At 39.0% G+C, this 19979-nt stretch overlaps 3 protein-coding genes and 1 pseudogene across 7 annotated transcripts in view; 2 read left to right on the top strand and 2 right to left on the bottom strand.

Annotated features, from left to right (window-relative positions):
- The first annotated feature begins 11 nt into the window (after positions 1-11).
- LOC110065085 (fatty acid desaturase 6-like) lies at positions 12-6499 on the top strand. Of its 3 annotated transcripts, XM_089286513.1 has the most exons (3): positions 12-89; positions 4236-5375; positions 5907-6499. In XM_089286513.1, exon 2 carries the CDS (start codon positions 4287-4289, stop codon positions 5349-5351), a length of 1065 nt encoding a protein of 354 aa, XP_089142639.1. In that variant the 5' UTR covers positions 12-89; positions 4236-4286; the 3' UTR covers positions 5352-5375; positions 5907-6499. The 3 variants fall into 3 exon arrangements, with proteins under 3 accessions (XP_089142639.1, XP_020627847.2, XP_089142632.1); XM_020772188.2 differs by having other exon boundaries at positions 4236-6499; XM_089286506.1 differs by lacking the exon at positions 12-89 and adding an exon at positions 2121-3147 and having other exon boundaries at positions 4236-6499.
- LOC149117839 (fatty acid desaturase 6 pseudogene) overlaps positions 32-19979 on the top strand; it is a 35685-nt pseudogene continuing 15737 nt past the window's right edge. For both annotated transcript variants that reach the window (XR_016206356.1, XR_016206358.1), the window contains exon 1: positions 32-89. The product of XR_016206356.1 is annotated as a fatty acid desaturase 6 pseudogene, transcript variant X1 (transcript). The remainder of the gene's footprint in view (positions 90-19979) is intronic.
- LOC149117840 (pre-mRNA-splicing factor SLU7-like) overlaps positions 6535-19979 on the bottom strand; it is a 24068-nt gene continuing 10623 nt past the window's right edge. Inside the window, exons 4-12 of the mRNA XM_089286537.1 lie at positions 13070-13137; positions 12793-12932; positions 12063-12119; positions 11853-11895; positions 11044-11105; positions 10577-10690; positions 9987-10058; positions 8422-8511; positions 6535-7254 (exon numbers count right to left, since the gene is read on the bottom strand). Of these exons, the coding sequence (XP_089142663.1) occupies positions 7078-7254; positions 8422-8511; positions 9987-10058; positions 10577-10690; positions 11044-11105; positions 11853-11895; positions 12063-12119; positions 12793-12932; positions 13070-13137 (823 nt within the window). The 3' untranslated portion in view covers positions 6535-7077. The remainder of the gene's footprint in view (positions 7255-8421; positions 8512-9986; positions 10059-10576; positions 10691-11043; positions 11106-11852; positions 11896-12062; positions 12120-12792; positions 12933-13069; positions 13138-19979) is intronic.
- On the bottom strand, positions 13661-19181 carry LOC110069689 (uncharacterized). The gene has a single exon (XM_020777218.2). It carries the CDS (start codon positions 17841-17843, stop codon positions 14739-14741), a length of 3105 nt encoding a protein of 1034 aa, XP_020632877.2. The 5' UTR covers positions 17844-19181; the 3' UTR covers positions 13661-14738.

The raw sequence follows: 19979 nt of genomic DNA on the forward strand, positions 1-19979 counted from the left end.
GATTACAAAATCAAAACAAACCAAGCACAGAGGAAAGCTTTGAGTCTTGTGTGCGAATACCTTGCCGATTTTCCTCCAAGGGTTTGCAGGTAAGTTTATATCGTATTTCTTTGGGCGTTATAACCACGCTGCTAATATGCTTAACCGAATATAAGACAAGCTCCTGCAACAAAGTATGGTCAAGCGTCGAGAAATACGTGTACGATCTGGTTTGCATCATTGCAGACTGCAGACCTTTTAGCCAATATCGTATTCCCGTATCCATTACCGAGAGCTAACCGTAACCCGATTAACCTCAGCGCTACTAAGGCTAACCTGAGAGATATTTGGACTAACTGTAGCGCTATGTAGGCTGAAAATGTTGTCTGCAGTCTGCAAATGCCATACAACCTACCCTGCAGCGTCAAAGTGTGAAAGAATTTTATTAACTAGAGATATTTGGCTGAACAAATACATTCACAAAATAGGATATGGCCAGCTCTTTAGCGGCTAAAAATCAGTGGAAATCTGTGTGTTACTGAACGAGAATTATCATGCAGTATTTTAAATAAAAAAACAAAAAAACCAAAAAACATTAAAATTGTAGTTTTTTTGTGGGGTCCTTTTCGTAAGGTTGCAAACTGCAGATCTATATGTTGAAAACTTATGCAACATTTCAAGCCTATACCTGTGAAATAAATATTGAAATTTTACGGTAATATCCACAACAGACCTAAACAAATAGTATTGTTTAAATGTATCGACCTAGTGGGCAATAAATTGAAAATGATGTACGCAAGCTTGGTGAAAGTCATCCAGTGTCCTTGTTGTGCCTTGGCATGCCAAGAGAAATTTTCTCTTGGCACGCATAAGGCATAAGTTATAGTGACAGTTTATCCCCTGTTAATCAAGTCGAAAATTGTTGAAACTGTTTTCTAGACTGAAATTTACATTCAAACTAATTTTGGCAGCTTGTATTCAGAGTTCTACAGGATGATTTACAAAAAGCATGAACAAATTAATCTAGTCAAATTTGGAACTCTAATCTAAGCATGTATTCATATTCAACATGTACCTGGACGACTAAGTTTTCGCATACAAAATGGGTAACAGGTTACCATTTATAATTTAATATTGAACAATTTGAAATGCTAATTTTCTTTATCACAAATAATAATAACAATTCTTAACAGGTTGCTTCAGTCTTCAAGTTTACCGGACTACAGTATTTGGCCTAATTTTGTTTCAGGGTTGCCATCATCATTGGTGCAAAAAGTAGAACTCAAAAGCTGTTATTACAGTTGAGTCTGCGGTCAAATATTCATTTTGTTTAAAAAGGCAAGCAAATGAGGTGAACGGATTAATGTTTGTACATCAAACGGCTGATAACTGCAATAAACAGCTGCTCTAATTTTAATGCAACAAAAATGTTGCAAGGCATCTTCACCTCAGTTTAATTATGTTACGTGATGGAAATGCTTCTTGCAACTTGTGCAACAAGAAAATTAAGAGAAGATGCAAAAATAATAATTAGTAATACAGTAATAATTGAATCATTGTCTAGTCTTTCAAGAGCACCTTTATTAGGTTAAGATCATTTTGCAGAAGGGCCTTTATGCCTTGGGTGAGGGAAAGGGGGTGGTGAGGGCTTTCCCATGAGCACCTGGTACTGCTTAGAAGGCTGAAATTTAAAATGGCTGATGTTAGAGATTTTACAGATTGTCAGTGACAGCTTATTTGTTGTTTTAGAGTTGGTACTCTGTAACATAGTAAATGGTTTGAACCCAGGAGTATCAGTAGTTCGTATAGTGTGATCGTCCGGGTGAAGGTAGTTCTGAAAAGAACTGTTGTTGGTGACTGACGTTTTGACAACCTGAGCGGAAGTCATCTTCAGGGTCAAGTGAATAGTGTTTGTCAGTCGATGATGTTTTTTAAAACTTAAAAGTCTGGTCCTTTGAACGTGATTGGTCAGTATGGCCATGATGGTATTGGCTGAAAGACTCGTGTAAAGTTTGTCATCAGTCATTGGTGGGTTTCGATCCGTCTATTGTTAGTCAAATAGGTAGGTTTTCGGTCCGTGTATTGTTAAGTCGGTCTGTTAGAAGTCCGTTTGTCGGTTTCGTTTCCGTCATGGATAGTCATGGATAGTCATGGATAGCCGGTAGTTGTTGACATCTGTTAAGAGGCGTTTGTTCTAGGTTAGTGTACCAACTTTCCAGAGTCAGTCGTTGAAAATAGTTTGTACTGTAGGTTAAGCACTGAGCAGAGTCCCAGTCAATGTTGTGGTTTGTCAGTTGATGATGTACAGCAATGTGATTGTTGGCATCACCATTTCTCGTGGCTCGTTTGCGTTCAGTCAGTCTCGTGTTAAGGTTTCTGCCAGTCTCACCAATGTAGGAAGCCTGGCGGTCGGAGCATTTGATCTTGTAAACTGATATGCGCCCTGTCTGTGGCTGGGTTCGTCTCTGTCTTTCACGTTGGTCAGTAAGTGTCGTAACGTAGTTGTAGGTTTGTGGGCTACACGAATGTTGTAGGGCTGTAGGATCCGTGAGATGGTCTCAGAAGTGCCCTTAATGTAAGGTATAGTCACTGTAGTAACAGGTGTAGGGTTCCTGTTCGTAGCGTCAGCTTCAGTTGGTCGGTAAATGTTTCGTCGAATAAAGTCAGCGTTGTAGTTGTTTTTGTGAAAAACACGTTCAAGGTATCTGTTTTCGTCACGTAAGCTGTCCGGTGTGTCACAAACTAGTTGCGCTCGTCTCGTCAAAGTCTTTATAGTCGTGGCTTTGTGTGAAGTCGGGTTGTAGGATGATTGGTCAAGTAATCTGTCGGTATGCGTCGGTTTTCTGTACACTGTCGTTCGTAGTTCGTTGTTGTCGCGGCTTACCAAACAGTCTAGAAAAGGAAGTTTTCCATTTTCTTCGATCTCTTTAGTAAACTGGATGTCGGCGTTCTGTTCGTTTAGGTGGTCGTGAAATCGTCAATTTCGTCTTTGTGAACGGCGGTAAAGGTGTCGTCAACGTAGCGTAACCAAAGCGGTATCGTTTGTCGGCAAGTTGAAAGGGTGCGTTCCTCCAAGTGTTGCATCACAATTTCTTCAACGATAACAGAAACAGGCGACCCCATGGCTGTTCCATGCAACTGTTTGTAGTGTTTACCGTTGTACTGAAAGTAAGTCTATGTAAGGCAAAGGTTCAGTAAGTCCATGATGTCTTCTGTCGGTAACGGTAGTTTAACAGTAGATTGTTGTATAGCGGTCTCGGTACACTCTAATGCCAATTGCAGTGGAATACTGGTGAACAGTGATTTCACATCAAAAGACACAAGTTTGTAGTCGTCAGGTATCTGTACTGTCTTAATAGCGTCAATAAAGTTCTCCGTAGATTGTAGTTTGCGTCTTGATTTGTCAATAAGGGGTTGCAGTATGCTCGCCAAGTACTTAGACAGTTGATACGTAGGGGACCCACAGAATGACATTATAGGTCGCATCGGTACTCTGTGAAAATGGATGTGTGCTATGCCCCCCAAAATGGGTTCTGGTGAGGCTTTGTTTTAACAATTTCCAACAAGCACCCCAGTCATTTTCTTGGAGGAGTTACTGCCTTCCCCAAGTCATGTGCATTGTGAACTGAAAACAAACGGGCCAATCAGGCTTAACCCTTTACTCCCCAAGAGTACCAATTGGCACACAATGTCATAACCTTGTGAGTGTTTGATAGATTTCTAGAAATTTTTGCCACGAAACTTGTCTTGTAAAGATCTGCTCATTGAAGTCATAAAATTGTGACCCCCTCCTATCTAAGACATGGTTGACCACCCCCACAAGTTTTTAGTTCCTTTTTAGGGATGTAAATGGAATGCAAGACTTGTTTCATATCCAGCTATGCACTAAGAGCTGCTAAATAAGCTATAGTTTAGGCCTATACATGTACCTAATATAGTATAAGGTTGATACATCTTTGAAGTCGTTCATTTTCGCACTTTAAAGCAATTCCTCTCAAAATGTCTACTTCCTTCATAGCTGCTGATGTCAATTCTCAAATAAGCTGCTCAGTGGCTTTCAAATGGTATATCCTACACAGGCAGAGTGTCTTTATTTGCCGAATTGGGAAAAAAAGTGCCATTCGCCTTAGGGGGAAAGGGTTAAAGCTTTAGGATCAAAATTATTTTAGTCTGTTAAAAGTGAGCAAAACTCTTTAATAGTGAAGGTTGCTTGATAGAAGGTGACTAAAAGCACATTTTTTTAAAATGTTTTTTAGATATCTGGCATCATTAATGTACAGACTGTAGGGTCCCTATAGATGTGAGTCATGCCTCCATATGGAAAGGCTGGTGCTGTTGATGATCTTTTACTTGACGATGACAAGAAGGACGAAGACATCTTGCCAAACAAGCCATCGATGACTGAATTGAACTCGTTAGTCAAAGATGTGGTCTCTCGATCTTCATGGTGGGACCTTTACGGCATTGACCTGGCTATCATGTGCACCAATTTTGCGCTCCTTCCGATCAGTTACCTCCTGATTGGATCCGACAGTATTCCCTTATTTGTCATTGGTTATGTCTTGTTTGCTTACATACATGCCACGTTTACTGTGAAGCTTGCACATGCAGCTATCCACAATGCACTGGCAGGGTCATCACCATTCTGGAATCGTCTTCTTACTGTGTTCTTTGTTGAGATCTGGGGAGGTTTTACAGAAGAAGCAAGCCATGAGATTCACATCCAAGTACACCATCCTTACACAAATGTCATTGGCTTGGGTGACTCTAGCTCATGGCGTGCACCTTTCTTGGATCGTAATACATACCTGTTCTTTGCACCACTGTTTTTACCCCTTTTCAACACTCCAATTGGTGTATCTCTGCTAGCTGGACGTTGGTTGTCAATAGCTAGGCTCCTTTGTGTAACATCAGCTGGGTACATCATGCACTTCTGCATGTTCCACTATGTTGCTGGTTTGTCGTTCTTAGGTACCATCTTGTGCATGTTTACAGTTCGTTCTGTATTTGCCATTCCATATATCCATGTGAACATATTCCAACACATTGGCTTGCCGATGTATGATGTCAAAAAGCGTCCGAAGCGACTCTACCAGTTAGCGTCAGCAGCTCTTAATCTTCCCAGAAATCCACTTCTTGATTACTCCTTTGGTCACTCTATCATCAGCTGCCACGTGGAACATCATTTATTCCCGCGCCTGTCTGACAACATGTGTTTGAAGATCAAACCAGTTGTCTCCAGGTACCTCAAGAACAATGGCCTGCCGTACAATGAGGCAACATATCTTGGTCAGCTGAGAAAATTTTACAAGGAATATGATGAACTTATGGTTAAAGCTCCACCAATAACAGAATTGATTGGAATACAGTAGAAAATTCTCAAAGCAGATTATTATGTAAGGTGCTTTGCAGATGATCTGCAACTTACAAGTTTGTACAATAAATATTGTTGGTTTAAATCTTTGATTAAATTACAATAGAACATTCTTATAGCAGATTACAATGTTACACAATGTAGGTGCTTTGCAGATTTTCTGCAACTTCTGTACAAAAGTTTGTACCAGCAATAAATTGTTAGTTTAAATATCACTTAAAGCAAAATTAATGATGTTGTGGCTTAAAGTTGTTGAACAGATTTGAAATTTTATCAACCAGTTTCGATTGTTTCCTTAACATGGATTTTTTTGAAACAATGAGAGGAGTGTCCAAAACACTTGGCAGAGTATTTTTGAACAGGGTTGAGAGACCAGCAAGGGAGTACATATGACATTTTATTTTGGTTGTTATGAAATCTCATTACTTTTTCAACTGTAATTTGCCAGGAAATCAAGAAGTTTCATTATCTTTTGGGGTAAGCATTGCATGAAACCAAGGCTAGCACCGAATAAAAGGTATTAATATTAATTCATATTAATTTTTGATGTTAGTGTAGATAACTGCTGTGGAAGAACATTGTACCATGAAGAACAAAGTTCCAACATTGCATTCTGTTAAAAAAATCTTTGTGTTTTTTTGAAGTAGTTGAATAACTGCTGCAGTGGATACAGTTTAAGGCATATTTAATAACTAATATATTTATTGTTGTTGCTGACATTATATTTGAAATTAAAGGTTAAGTATTCATTGTTATTTTATGAAAGTCTGTCTTTTTTGAGAAGAGGATAATTTTACAACTTTATGGAAATTCACCAAATAGGACCTTCCAGTTTTTGGTGGTAAAAATACAGGTCTTGAAAGTTTGAACATTTAATAGCATAACTAAAAGTAACTTGGGAAGCTATCTTTTGAGTTTTAATTTAATTAACAGTGTTACAGATTAATTATAACAAATACAAATAGTAGGCTTATGTTTACTAGAGCTCTGTCTAAAAATGAGAACTAATAATTCATTTTGAATCTTTGTGTCAAACTTTGAAATTAATAATGAACTAAATAGTGTTTTTGTAGCTTGCGTTACTCAGATATTGATAAAGGGCATGTAATTACAGGTTGAATAAAGTTAAATTTGGTTTGATTCTTACGTTCTTTAATTCAAGTCATCGGTCAAGACATCAATAGTTTTCTCAATTTTCGTTTATTGACTCTTCACCTGCTGGCCAGTTTGCAAATTGAAGCAACAAATTAATAATTTTGCTAAGAAATATACATGCAAGACACCATTCCCTCATCAGTCCTGAGAATAATGAAAAATAACCATGGGCTTTTAGCATCATTGTTTTGCTACCATAGTGTATTGGCACATTTGAAAATCCAGGCATTTGGAAAATCTTTAGCGTCTTTGCATGATGTCTTACCAGAGAACAGTTTGAAGTAAAATGTCTGTAGAAGAAAAGTTGTCCTCGATAATTTCTTCTGTGTAGATACTAAAAACATACAAGATATCATTCTGAGTCCATTTGCAGACACCTTTGAGATGAAGTACACTACATGTAGTTAGTCTTTCATGCCCTAAGTATTTTCTGTCGCCGTTCTTTAGATACTGTTCATCATTAGAGCAATATTGCAAGACAAACCAGAATTTACTTGGTTAATGCCAATGGTCAGATTTCAGCCTTTTATATTAATAATCTCATTGGTTGCCATTCACATGACATGAGACTAAAGGAAGTCTTTCATTGGATCATCCTCTTGGCGTCGTTTTATGCGATAGGCTTCCATGTCCTCCTCGGTAACCTCGTGATAGTCACCTTTATGGGAGTTGTAAGGTCTTTTGCGTTCATCCATCGAAAGTAATTTGTCTGCTTCTTGTTGATTACGCTCTTCTTTTCTTAATGCCTGATAGAAAAGAAGACAAAACTAATATTATTTGACTTAAACAAAAACATTATCTCACTCAATCTAAACTTGGGTGTGTGACCGCTCACATTAACGCTATTGAGCAGTGTTTTCATTTAGTACTACTTATTATGCTGTACAAGGTGATTCTTAATTTCAAGTCTGTGGACGAAAACCTAGAGCATGACCATTCAAATGAAAGCTGTTAAGTGCTTCTATGTGGTCTAAATAAACAATAGCCTCCACTTGGGGCAAAAATATGCTAGGATATTTGTTCGCGAATATTATCTGTTCCGAGAAGCGAACAGTTTTGCGAGAGCATAGCTCGAGGAAAACTGTAAGCTTCGAGGAACAGATAATGTCCAAGGACAATTATGCGAGCATATTTTTACCCCAAATGGAGGCTATTGTGTTTATTATTCTTCAGATCTTTTTCATAATGCATGCAGTATTGAAAATTGCGGAATATTCTCGGATATTCCCCAGTTTCAGCTGGGGAATATTTAATCACGTGACGTGTTTAAACTAATCGCGTGTGAGTGAAAATATTTCATGGATTATGTTTATCATGCAGTTTCCTTGTGTTTGCTATGAATGCTACATTCCTAATTTCTTTATTTCTATGGGTTAACTGCAACTCAAACCCCCTAACACATTTTGTTCAAAACAAACTAAGTTAGTTGTCTTTCCCATCAGCGGAGCTCCGGTGGCCCAAAGGTCCACCAAGTGGAGCCTGGTAACTTTGGGAACAGAACCACATGCCTGCATAGAAATAGAAAACCATGCAACTCTTTTTCGTTGGTCAACATGGCTAGCGGCGGCGAGTGTGAGCACCCCACAGTGAGAAACAATGTTGCACAACATGGCAAAAATACTCCAGCTAATGGGTCGACCGAGGCACGCAGCCATGGTTTACAGCATACGTATTTGATATGGGACATCCATGTTAGAGCTAATTGGCACCTGTCAAATCAAGGTATCCGCTGAGCAGTATCACATGACCATATTGCAGATTCAGGTTTAGAGCTCATCCAGGACATATGTTTTTGAAGTTGACTGCTGACCAGGAACTGGTTTTGACTGGATCACAGGCAGGCCAAGTTAATTTATTGTAATATCAGCTCCGCATTTAAGCTTGGCTAAATCTATATATTAAATATATCAAACCTTGTTGAGCTTCTCCCTTCTGACTTCTTCATCTTCTTCATCAATTGACTTTTGCCTTTTCTTGCCTTTCTTACGATTTTCCTGATGAAGCTAAAATTTCACAAGAAAAAAAATACATTTGTGTTCATTTGATGGTGTACATAGTCATGCTTCTCTTTTGAGGAATGGGTAAAGGTAAATGACAAAATGTGTTAGGGGGTTTGAGTTTAGCCTTGCAATAGTTCAATAAGGTCCAAATGAGTCACCGACACGCCACCGACATGCCACCGACGCATCACCAATGCAGCTTGTACGTTATAAGGTTAAAAAGTGGCCGACACGTCGGTCGACTGTCGGCCGACTGTTGGCCGACGCGTCAGCCAACACGTCGGCCAACGCGTCGGTAGGATCGGATTCTTTACCTTTACCGAGGAATGTAAGCCATTATGTTTGACGCACACCATCTGGTGCACTATCGTTCATTAACTGCAACTGTCATTGTTCATCTCATAATTATGATTAACAAATTGACGTCAGTTTTTCATGCATCTGTCATGCTATTGATCATGAATTTTGTCATTTAGCATTGTCTAAATAGCTGTGGATCCACGAGGTAATAGCCGGGTGGATCTGCAGACTGACGTCATTTATTACAAAAAGGCAGAAAATATACTAAATTCATGTGCCTGTCTTCTTACTGACAATGAAACTTTGCCAACGAGCATGCTAGAATTTCTGCATTTATTGTAAAAACCACATTTGAATATAGATAACCCAAACACTCCTACACTCCTCATTGCTTTAGAAGAAATAAGCCCCAAGGAATAAGCCATCTATTTGCCTTGGTGATGGACAGTGTGCTGATCATTCCCCAAATGACATGCTGCGATTTCCCCATACAATATAATGACTCTTCCACAAAGAATGAGCTAACATTCACCCCAAGTTCTCTCCCCACCCCCACGAAAAAGGAATATGGTGACCATTACCGTGGGCAAATGGCCCGCCAAGTCTTCAACCAAGGGACACCAGGGCAGGTGAACAGAAAACAGATTTTCTAGCAGGTTTCCCTTAAGGTACACTCTAATTGTCCCCCAAAGAGATGGATACACCTACTGATTTTCCCAAAAACACAACAGTCATCCATTTTTCTCTAGTTAAATTCATCATCAATAGATGAGCTTGGGCACTGGTGCCTTAAAGTTGGTAGAGCCAGGGAACATTCTACCACAGGAGAAATCTATGGCAACCCTGTGAGTGGCCACCACCAGTGGAATACATTCCAACCAAGACTTAATGAGCCCAAATGAAGAGAGGGAAGGGTGGGCTGGGCAAAAGATAGCAAGCGAACAGCTAGTGAGCAAACTGTGAGCAAAGGAGCCTTTGCGAAAGGCTGCAAGCAAGCACCTGTGAGGAAAAGTCACAAGGAGCCCCTCCTTAATTAAGACTTAAGACTACCCCAGGCCATGTGAAACAAAAAAACGCTGACCAGCACTGACTCAAGTTTAACTATGCCTAAATTACATTTAGCCCCATGATATCTTGTTGACTCTTTCATCACTGGAGATGGTGACATCAGAACTAACCTCAAGTAAGGATTTTCCATTTTCTTCAGCTTCTTGGATCATCTTTGCTGCATTTGTAAGAGGTGGAATGTTCTGTGTACAGGGAACACAAAAATAATATGAGAGAAAGGGCATGGAATTTAACTTCAACTTTATTTAATTTATTTAATTTGTCTTAAATGTACTGTTAATCTCTGCCCCTCTTCAATAATTATTGCGAGCTGACTAATAGTTTCTAAAGCCTACATATGTAAGTTATATGAAGCAATTTCTTGGGATACACTGATGACAACTGAAAAACATTGCAAGTTGCATAAAGGTGCTACATGTACAGTGTAAGTTTATGAATGTGTTGCACTGTGGCAATTTTCTTGCAACTTGCAACATAACATTCTGTAGGTTGCAAGATGGGGTGTTACATGTAAAACGTCTTCAAACTAGGAATTCATGCAATCATATGTTTGCTGCAATATTGCAAGTTGCAAATTGCATCACCTAACTTGACCTTCACCCTGGCAGGTGTTTCATTTGGATTCTGTTATCAGGTCCATCCTACAGGAGGGATAATTTGGCCATCAACCAAAACTGTGAGCTGAAAGTTTCAAACCTACCCTTGAGGCAGGGGTTGCTTTACCAGCCTCTCCTGTACAGTATGAGTTTCTCACAAAGGAATGGCAACAGGCATAACCCCAGCTTCCTTCCTGCCAGTATGATCCCCACACACTCTGGAAAAGAGTAAAAATGTTTAGGAGATTACTCAGTCTAAATGATGTTAAGGGAAAAAAACAATGATCATTTATTCTCTTAAAAACATTTCCTTGAAAGCATTGGAAGTCATGAATCTTATCTGGGAGGAAATAATTCTGACTGGCCAAGGATGTCTATTTGACACATGTACAAAAAGGAAAATTAATGTCAACATTCATATGATGATCATGATGAAGAAGACTTCAAAGTTGACATAACTTGTAAGTATATCACCAACAATATATTTGGTTCTGTGTTAAAAGTCAATTAGACATAACATTGTTTCACTGGAAAAAAATAACTCTTTCTTTTTTAAAATCCAGTTTCTCACCGTATGATTGTTTGTGTACACGTCTTCCTCATATTTGGGTTTTACAACAGCTTTGTCTTGACCTAAAAGTTACAGTAAATTTAGAACAAGGCAATAATTATATAACTTTAATTATGCACTCAAAAACTGCAAAATTAATGTAACTTTAAAATGAATAATTTACAGTGATAACACTCCAACCATGCACACTTGACACTTTTTGTCTTTTTTTGATGATGAAGAAGTGAAGGCTCCTCTTAAGAGTATTTACATTTTTTGCACTGTAGAAGCACTAATCAAGTTGTACTGACAGTATATTAATAATAATTATTATGAAGAGCCATCATTCTATAGTAAGCAAAAATTGTCAAAAAAAGGATCTTGAGAAGTGTTCATGTTTTAAATGTCTTGAAGGGGAACACCCAGTTCTGACTTAATAAAGCAACTTCTTTTCTTTGTTGTAATCAACAGGATATTTATTAATTACTATAGTAATTGTAGTAATTTTGTAGCTTGTATCTTGAGGTAGGGTTATGGTTTTACAAGCACAGTAGCACAGTAGCACAGTCACACTCACAATTCTGGACAGCTGCCTGTCCCACCCTACCCCCACCCCTGCACGGTATGGAAAAACAGCTGAAAACATTCCCAACCAACTCTGGGATCATGGTATCCTCAATAATTATTGGCTAAGGAGCATGATGCTCCATTAAGGATCATACTGTAGTTTTCAAACATACAGGTGTGAAACAAAAACCGGTACCCGCTTGTGGGGCTGTTTTCTAATGACTGACCCAGTGTGTGTACAATAATAAAATAATTCTGTCTACCTTTAATAACTTTTCCAGTCCTTGAGTATTCAACATAATGTTCCTGACAAGAACAAGAAGCACAGGTTTAAATACTTCCTCTCAATGTTTTAATTTTTAACTATGATTTACCAAACTTGCCTTGACTTAAAGGAGATTAAGTTATCGTCTTTGACCCTGTAAACAGTACAAATGAAATAAACCTTTTGTGCAGGGGGTTGTATAACTTACAGTCTGGGCTAGCAACAAGTCTTTGGGTGGAGCATTCAAGTGTTCTTCACCTCCATACTGCAAAGAAAAACAACACATTAATTACTGAAATGTTGATGCTACAGTATTCAATGTCAACTTAATCTACACTGAGGGTTTTTAAGAATAATCATTCTTTGACATGGGTTTCATTAAGGGCTGGGCACTGGACAAAGTGACCAGCTGTGAGGTTGATTTTGCCTCCCTGGTTTGACCATCTAAAGGAAAGTTTTTCTTATAAAGAAGTTTGGTTCAAAAAATATTGTCACCTGTAAAACCAGTTGCCCTCCTGCTAAAAATTTGATTGAAACCCCTGCTTTGAACTCAAACATTTGACATCCTCACCTGAATATGACTGGAAAATAGTGCTCACATTTTAAGACTAAGTTGTCAGTTTTTAACATTAAAAAGACTTACATAATTATGCATGCCTTTCAAATTTGGAGTTAATAAAAGGCAAGAGTGACCATACGTTCAGCAAAACTTTCATGTGGTGCTGTTTGCTCTGCTGTACAAGGTTATTCTAACCTTAATTAATGTCTTTAGTTTGTAAGAAAACCCAGAGACCATTCATTTACAAATAAGAGCTTTTAATAAGCATTACCTTTACACAGTACACTGCACATTTTTTTCAGCTTTTCAATCTTGAACCTGGCAAACAAGGGTTTACCAACATCAGCTTCTAGGGCCCCTGTGGTGTTTGAATCCCTACCTTATCAAGAATCGAGAGTTTCTTGTCTTGCTCAAAGTCACCTTTCTTCACTCTGTATTCTTTGTGTAAAAGTTCAAGTTTGGTGGGATCTGCCTGAAGATGGACATCAGCTCCTTTCTCATAAGCCTCCCATGCAAACACTAGTTAAAAAAACAAAACAAAAAACAAAAAAAACATAAACAGAATTACAAAATATAACATATAATACATATGGAACCCACGCATGGCTAGAATGGCCTACATTTGCACTCTCTTTATACAACTGCAATAAACATACTTTGTGTTTGAGCCATCTTCTGTGTGTCACCAGAGAAACGAACAAAGTTATCTCCTTCATAGGTAACACTGAAATAATTACAACAATGTAGTCAATACATAGAAATAATTATTAATAAAAACTGCATCATTGGATATAAATATGCAATTCATGCGTTTTCAGTGGCTTAACCATCATGATGCAGTATGTGGCAATTATACCATGCTCTACAAAAACAGGTGTATAGTAAGTGTATGTATGATTTTTTGGAGAGTTACTTTTATTTTTCAGTTGCTGGGATTTCTGACAGGTGTTGTCTTATATCAAGTTCTGCTACAAGGAACTATGAAAATGACCTGGATGTTATTTGAATCATTCTGACAAGCTAAGTCAAAACCCTAGTCAAAACCTGTTTCTTAAGTGACACAAAGAAGAGAGTTTTTTTTCCTTTTTTTTCCTCTTGAAAAAAAAAAACCTTAAGAAAACATCTATTTGAGCTGTCCAGGGAGCCATCAATGAGACTTTCTGTGCTGAACAATTTCCATAGACCTCCATGATCGCTACAGAAAAATTGCTGAGGGGACATGAATCAAAAAGTTTAAAATGACCAAGTGCAGTCTGGTTCCTTTTTTATTTACCATTGCAATGATCACTACAATCTCTGATGAATGGTTTCCATATTGCATTGGTTTTCAATTGAGTGTCGAAAGTTATCAGGCAGTCACTTAGGTTTTGGTCTTGGTTTTACTATGGTTTGAGATTAACTGCATAGTCTAACTGGTTAGTAATTGGTTTGGTTTTGGTTTTACGACACTCAATTGAAAACCGCTTTAACTCTCACATTAGCTACAATTGTGGACATATAATTTAAGTTTATCTCATCGATCATTGTGACAATGATCACTATGATCACTACAATCACTGAGGAAGCTGTCTCTAACTATTTCTATACTAATGATCGCAATGGCCACTGAACTTTTCTTCCTAGAATGATTGCGGCAATCAGAGCAATCAAATGGAAATCTGTAGCCTTTACTGTTATTTTCATTAATTTAAAAGGGGAAAGAATTCTCAATAATTATTTACAGAGAACACTTCACATGTATAATTATTTTTCTTAAGGAGAAAGAACTTAATTGTAATTCATATTGGTAAATATATCTTTATTCTATCTGCAACAAGGCCAAGGGATGCATCATTATCTACCTTACTTCAACTTTTGCAATGACCCAGTTTCTTAAAAGATTCTAAATACTGTATTTCATTGTAAAGCCACTCAGACCATGAAATTAAATTTGTTTACTTATTTGACACCTGGATCAAGATATGTAAGTGCCATTAAGGTTGCATGCAGTAAATGGTAGGATCTATGATATCCTGTGATCACAATACGTCCTAATGCTAAATTTAAGAAATTCTTATCACTCAATAGTTTTACTATAAATTATTAAGACACAAATTACAAGCTTAAAATATTTTAAATGTAGGTTTCAATAATAACATTAATAGTGATGAGTTTTTAACAATAATTATATTCTGGAAGAGATTTTTAAATTATGAGTTCCTTTCATGCAAAGTCAGTCGTTATAAATAACTGTATAATGTGTATACGTTGATCTCAGAAATAATTGCCACGAGTTTGACTATTATCTGAATGCAGCACACCATCAGTATCTAACAGTGGGATGATTCAAATGAGATAAATCCCAAATCGTGCAGGATCATGACTTGGAGTCAAATACTTTATAGGGTCTCTTCTGACTTTGGAAACTCTGACTGCAACATCCAAAATGAAATCAGGAGCAAACTGCTGGAAGAGATTTTGCTGAGGAATGAAATAGTTCGGTAGATTGTGAGCTACAAGGTGGTGCAATAAATCATCCAGTAAATCAAGCAGATGTTTCACAAAATGTTCGGCTTTCCAATGCGATGGTGGGAGCCTCTCGGCAGCCAACAGCACCAAGGTCTGCATGTGATAAGACTTCAACAGTGTCGGCCTGTCAAAGTGAAGTTCGCACAGAAATTTCAGCATGCGCAAGCAGTCTGTCAGTACTGGGTTGTCATCATTGAGTTTGTTAAGAAGGACATTTTCAGCTCTTGCAAATGAGTATTGGAAAAACATGCCATACAGGGGATCACTTTCTGAGAGACATGCTGGTTGTTTAGGCACCAGATGACAGCCATAATTTGTGATATTTCTGACAGTGTCACTGTCTGGCCACTGTCTTTGTCGATCTGGCCATGATGCTGCACATGATGGCCACTGGGTGTGCCTTAGAGACAACACATAATCAACAGTGAGGTATTTGTCAAGATAGTAGACCGTGACAGCAGGACCATTTTCTTCAATCTTTCGGACAGTGATGCCATGACACTTCAGGTTTTCACACTCCAAGCTCTCTCCCTTTGCCATAAGAGCCTTGTACTGAAAGTTCATCTGTACAAATGATAACAAAATTGGCCAGAGAAAATTTTGTTTCATTCTTTCAGCAGACAAATAGTATTGCATCTTCCCTTCAGTGGTTTTGTTTGACACAAAGCAAAAACTCCATTCTTCAAGTTCTGTTGGAATTGCATCGCACCATGGCCCAATGAGTGTAGAACCTGGAAAATCCATTTCGCTACCACAATCCTTCACCACTTGGAAAACAAACTTCTTTAGTACCAAGTGGTAATCGATCTCTGGCTGAACATGGATAAAGGGGACATTCAGGTCTTCATCATTGTATGCTGGAACCACCCTTAACTGTCTCTGCATACTGCCAGTCCTCAGCATTTTGTAACTGTACACTTCAGGGACACTGTTCAATATATCAAAGACACCATCTTCTCGCAGTTTTGCCTCCTCTAAAATTTCGTTCAGAAGGCCAACTAATTTTTGGTCATACATGTTGTGCACACCAAGATCTATAAGGCTCAAGTGTATATGGTACAAGTCCTGTCCTGATACAGGGTCAGTCCCTTCTGTTTGGTATTGGAATGGCCTTGAAGCAGGAGATTGTTTGTACTCGGAGCCTGGCTGCTTGCTGATGTCTGGCTCAAGCTGCAGTGGCATCTTAACATACTTGATTTCTTCTTGTCCCATATTCTCTAACTGTTTCTTCATATATGCTGAAATTTCTTCCTGTTGGCAAAACCTTGGTTCTGCTTCATGAAGTTGGCTTCTATCTTCTGTGCAAGGAGTTTCTGACTCAGAGGTAGATGGCACCCGGGGTGAATTTTTCTCTTCTGGCTTTTCTGTTGTTTCTCTGTTATCTGTCTCATGACATAAAATTTGTGAATCTTGGTCACAAGCTCGTTCCCCATAATTTGGTTCATGACTTGGCATGATTTTTATAGTTGTACCAATATCCTCTTTGACATCTTCTTTCAAGTGGACCTCTGCAATTTCAGCCTCTTTCCTCTTGTCATCTTCCTTGATGTTCCAAGAGTTGTTCTCCAGAGATGTGACCTTGTCTTTTCCTTTTCTAGAAGCAATTACTGTGCTTGGGTCAATTTCTGATGTGATGGTCTCCTCACTAATCATACTTTCATTGCCACTGTCTGAAACCACGTTGCTGGATTTTTCAGTTTTGTCTTCAATGTTTCCTTCTATGCTTTGTTGTTGCTCTTCAGTGGTGAGTTCCTGCTTGTTGTCTACAATTGAATCGTTCTTGTCCTTGCCAGCCAGTTGTCCAACTTGTCCTGCTGCGAGGCTTTCCACTGCTTCCTTTTCCTTGCTAGTTGGAATTCTTTGGTCATCATTTGAAGCAGTGACTTCAGTTTTGGTAGCACAAACGTTCTTCTCACAATATGATGCTAACCCTTGAAACAACACTGGGACATCCACAATATTTTGGTTTCTCACCAGTTTGTTCAAAGCACTAGCTGCTGCGGCATCGTCATAAGGATCACCAATCTGAATCATTGATACAAGCAGCTCAACCACGCCTTTCGCTAAGAGCGCTTCTTGCAAACCCTCAAATCTGCTCAGTTTTAGGATACATTTAGCAATGTCTACGGCATACACACCATGATAGTTGAGATACTTATCTCCAGCACTTACAGACCTTGTGAGGATCTCGACAACAAAATCAAGGCAGCTCTCTTCTGCTAGTAGGTACACACTTGTTTCCTCATCTGCGACTTCAGCTGCTATCATGACAGCCAATGATTTCACCAATGTTGTCAGTTGTTCAAAGGGCCCTTGGTAACTGACAAACACATTGATGAGAATCAATACAGTGTCACTGAAGTTCCGAAATTGGACTAAGGCTGCAGGCTTTTTGGACAATTCCCACAAAAAGTGAATATTAGCGAGAAGCATTTTAAACTGCTCAGGCTCTGAATCAGGCAAAACTAAGACGTTCAGATCTTTCAGAAACAGTTGAGATATCTTAGTGGAGGCAATATTACCAGCAAATGTTTCACTCACGAGCAGAGGAGTAAGTACTTCTGTTACAGCAACGTAGAGAGGGCAAAATATCAGTACACCTGAAGGGCGACTTCCTTCTTGTAACATATTGGTTGTGTTTCCATTTGACTGCATGAAGTAATAGCACTTGATTAAGTAGCGTTGGAAAACGAAATGGCCGTCAGTGCTTGCAAGATTGTCCGCTACGTTTCTGAGAGACTTTTCACTAAGATCACTGAGGATATTCTTAACTTCGAGCAGCGTTGAGGTCGCTGCTTGCATACATGATATTTGGATAGAAAGATCCGCGTTCCCAAGAAGTCCGCTCTGAGCTTGTAAAGTCTCTTTGAGTTTGTGCAGAATCCTTTCAGATATGAATCTATCAGAGATGCTACTTTCCATCCTAAAATCCTCCTGGCTTTCTAACAAGGACGTAAGTACATTTTTTTTTTGCACGAAAGAGGCTTGCACTTTCGCTTTGGGAAGGATGTATTCGAAACGAAACAGGAAGTCCGCCCCAGTCCTTCATTTGTGGATACGAAGATTTGGAATGGACTGGACTGGACTGGACTGGACTTGACTGGACTGGACTGGATTGGACTGAACTGAACTGGAGAGGATTGGATGAAGGACTGAACTGTTTATGTCCACCAAAATGTGGCGAGCGATGAGGTCCCTTCCTTTTAGGTTTCTACCGATTTATTTTTATTTTTTTGAAGCAACGAGAAGCAAGCTATACCTTCTCCATACAAGAAATGATAGTTGCAGTGTGTTCAAAACACCACACTACGCCGGAGGAATTTGAAAACGTAACAATCACCGGTCATTTTGGATTTGTGTTTGAGGAAAACTAGGGCAGGGAAATCACATGATTATCGTGATGCCTTCGTTTTCGAAAAGCTCCGTTTTCAAAATGTTCTCCTTTTATATGAAAACGAAAAGCTGGCGTTTTGCAAATTCTTCTGGTTTGAAGGACGCTTACGCAAAACTTCGTTTTTGCCACGGACTAGTGTGGACAGTAGGTCTCACCTTTGAAATAAACCTCCGTTTTCAAATTCCTCCGGCGTATTGTGGACGGAACCTGGAGTAGCACTCCCTTACATGGGCCATATAGGTATGAGCGGCCCCAGAGGGTATGGCATGGTTTTCCAGCCGTTTGGGTCATAAATGGGGTATTGATTTTGGCCATTTTGGTCATGAATAGGGTATGGATTTTGCATTCTAGTCTTGAATTGGGTATTCTTTTTAGAAGAACCTACTTTTCCATCATCATCGATAAGACCATCAACAAAAGCATTTCACAATGCCTTTAACATTGGTCTGAACTAGGTAACTAATTATAAGGCAGGTCTGAAACAGGGTATTGATTAGTCAAGGGTCAGGTCATAAGTAGGGTAGAGAAAACTGCAGAGTTTGGTCATAAATAGGGTAAGGTTTTTGGGAAGCGGGCCGTACACCCCAACCAATTTTTCTGGGAGTACCCGCCTACCCGGGGCCTTGCCTGTATCAACTATGAGTGTTTTGGGTCATTTTTGGCCTACTTAAATACCGTCGGATGGCTGTCGGTAATGTGTCGGAAACATGTCGGCCGAAAGTTGGCCGACAGGTTACCGACAGCCGAAAATGGGAGTCATTGTTCACTATTACTGTAAAGGTAAGCTTCATTTGACATACCGTAACCTTCCCAAAGTAGCGACCCTCCGAAAGTAACGTCAAGAAATTGTGGCCGCTAATAAATCCCCAAAGTAGCGAGCCCACCCCCAACACCTCACCCCCCCCCCCCCTTCACCTCTCCGAAAATAGTGAGACCCAGATTCAAAAGAATATTTATTTTTCAAATCAATAGTCATATGAAAGTTACGAATGATAATTTGATTTAGGGCACTCTACAACAAGGGAAGGTATCGCTTATGCCACGAAGTGTTCTGAAAGTGTTCGTGTTTCATCAGTTAATGTTGCGTTGTGTTAAAACAACACCCGTAGAATTTATATCAAGTCACAGGAACCTTTGATTCAAATCAATATCATTTTCAACAGGAGCGCATTAAAAGGAATGCTTCTTCAAATTTAAATTGAAAACTCGAGTAGCGCACTGAGATATTGTTACAGCAGACTAGCGTAGCAATGCGTCATGAAGTACAAACAGTTTATGTTATCTAACTGGCTTTCCTGCCGACCACTGACAACACGGTCTAGACATGAAGGGCTCAGCCATGCGGCAGCAACATAGATTTAAACTGGAACGAAGAGGCCAGTCCTGCCAACTTTATATAACGTTCTTTGCTCCCCGAAAGCAACGACCCCCCGAAAGAAAGGCTGCTAATTCCGAAAGTAACGAGGGTCATTACTTTCGGAAGTTTAATATGCTATTTAGCTCTATTTGTCGCTTTTAGCAAATGCCGCTACATTTTGTGACTGAATACCTAACAAAATCAACAAGCTTCTAGATATTCTCATTCTTCTCCATTTGCATCTATTACCTTACCGCCAGTTAGATTTTCACTTCATTTGGGAATCTATACCCCTAAAAATTAAGCG

This window comes from Orbicella faveolata, unplaced genomic scaffold (genome assembly GCF_042242905.1).
Source record: "Orbicella faveolata isolate gen_17 unplaced genomic scaffold, um_ofav_v1 contig_1, whole genome shotgun sequence".
In the NCBI taxonomy this organism is placed as follows: domain Eukaryota; kingdom Metazoa; phylum Cnidaria; class Anthozoa; order Scleractinia; family Merulinidae; genus Orbicella; species Orbicella faveolata.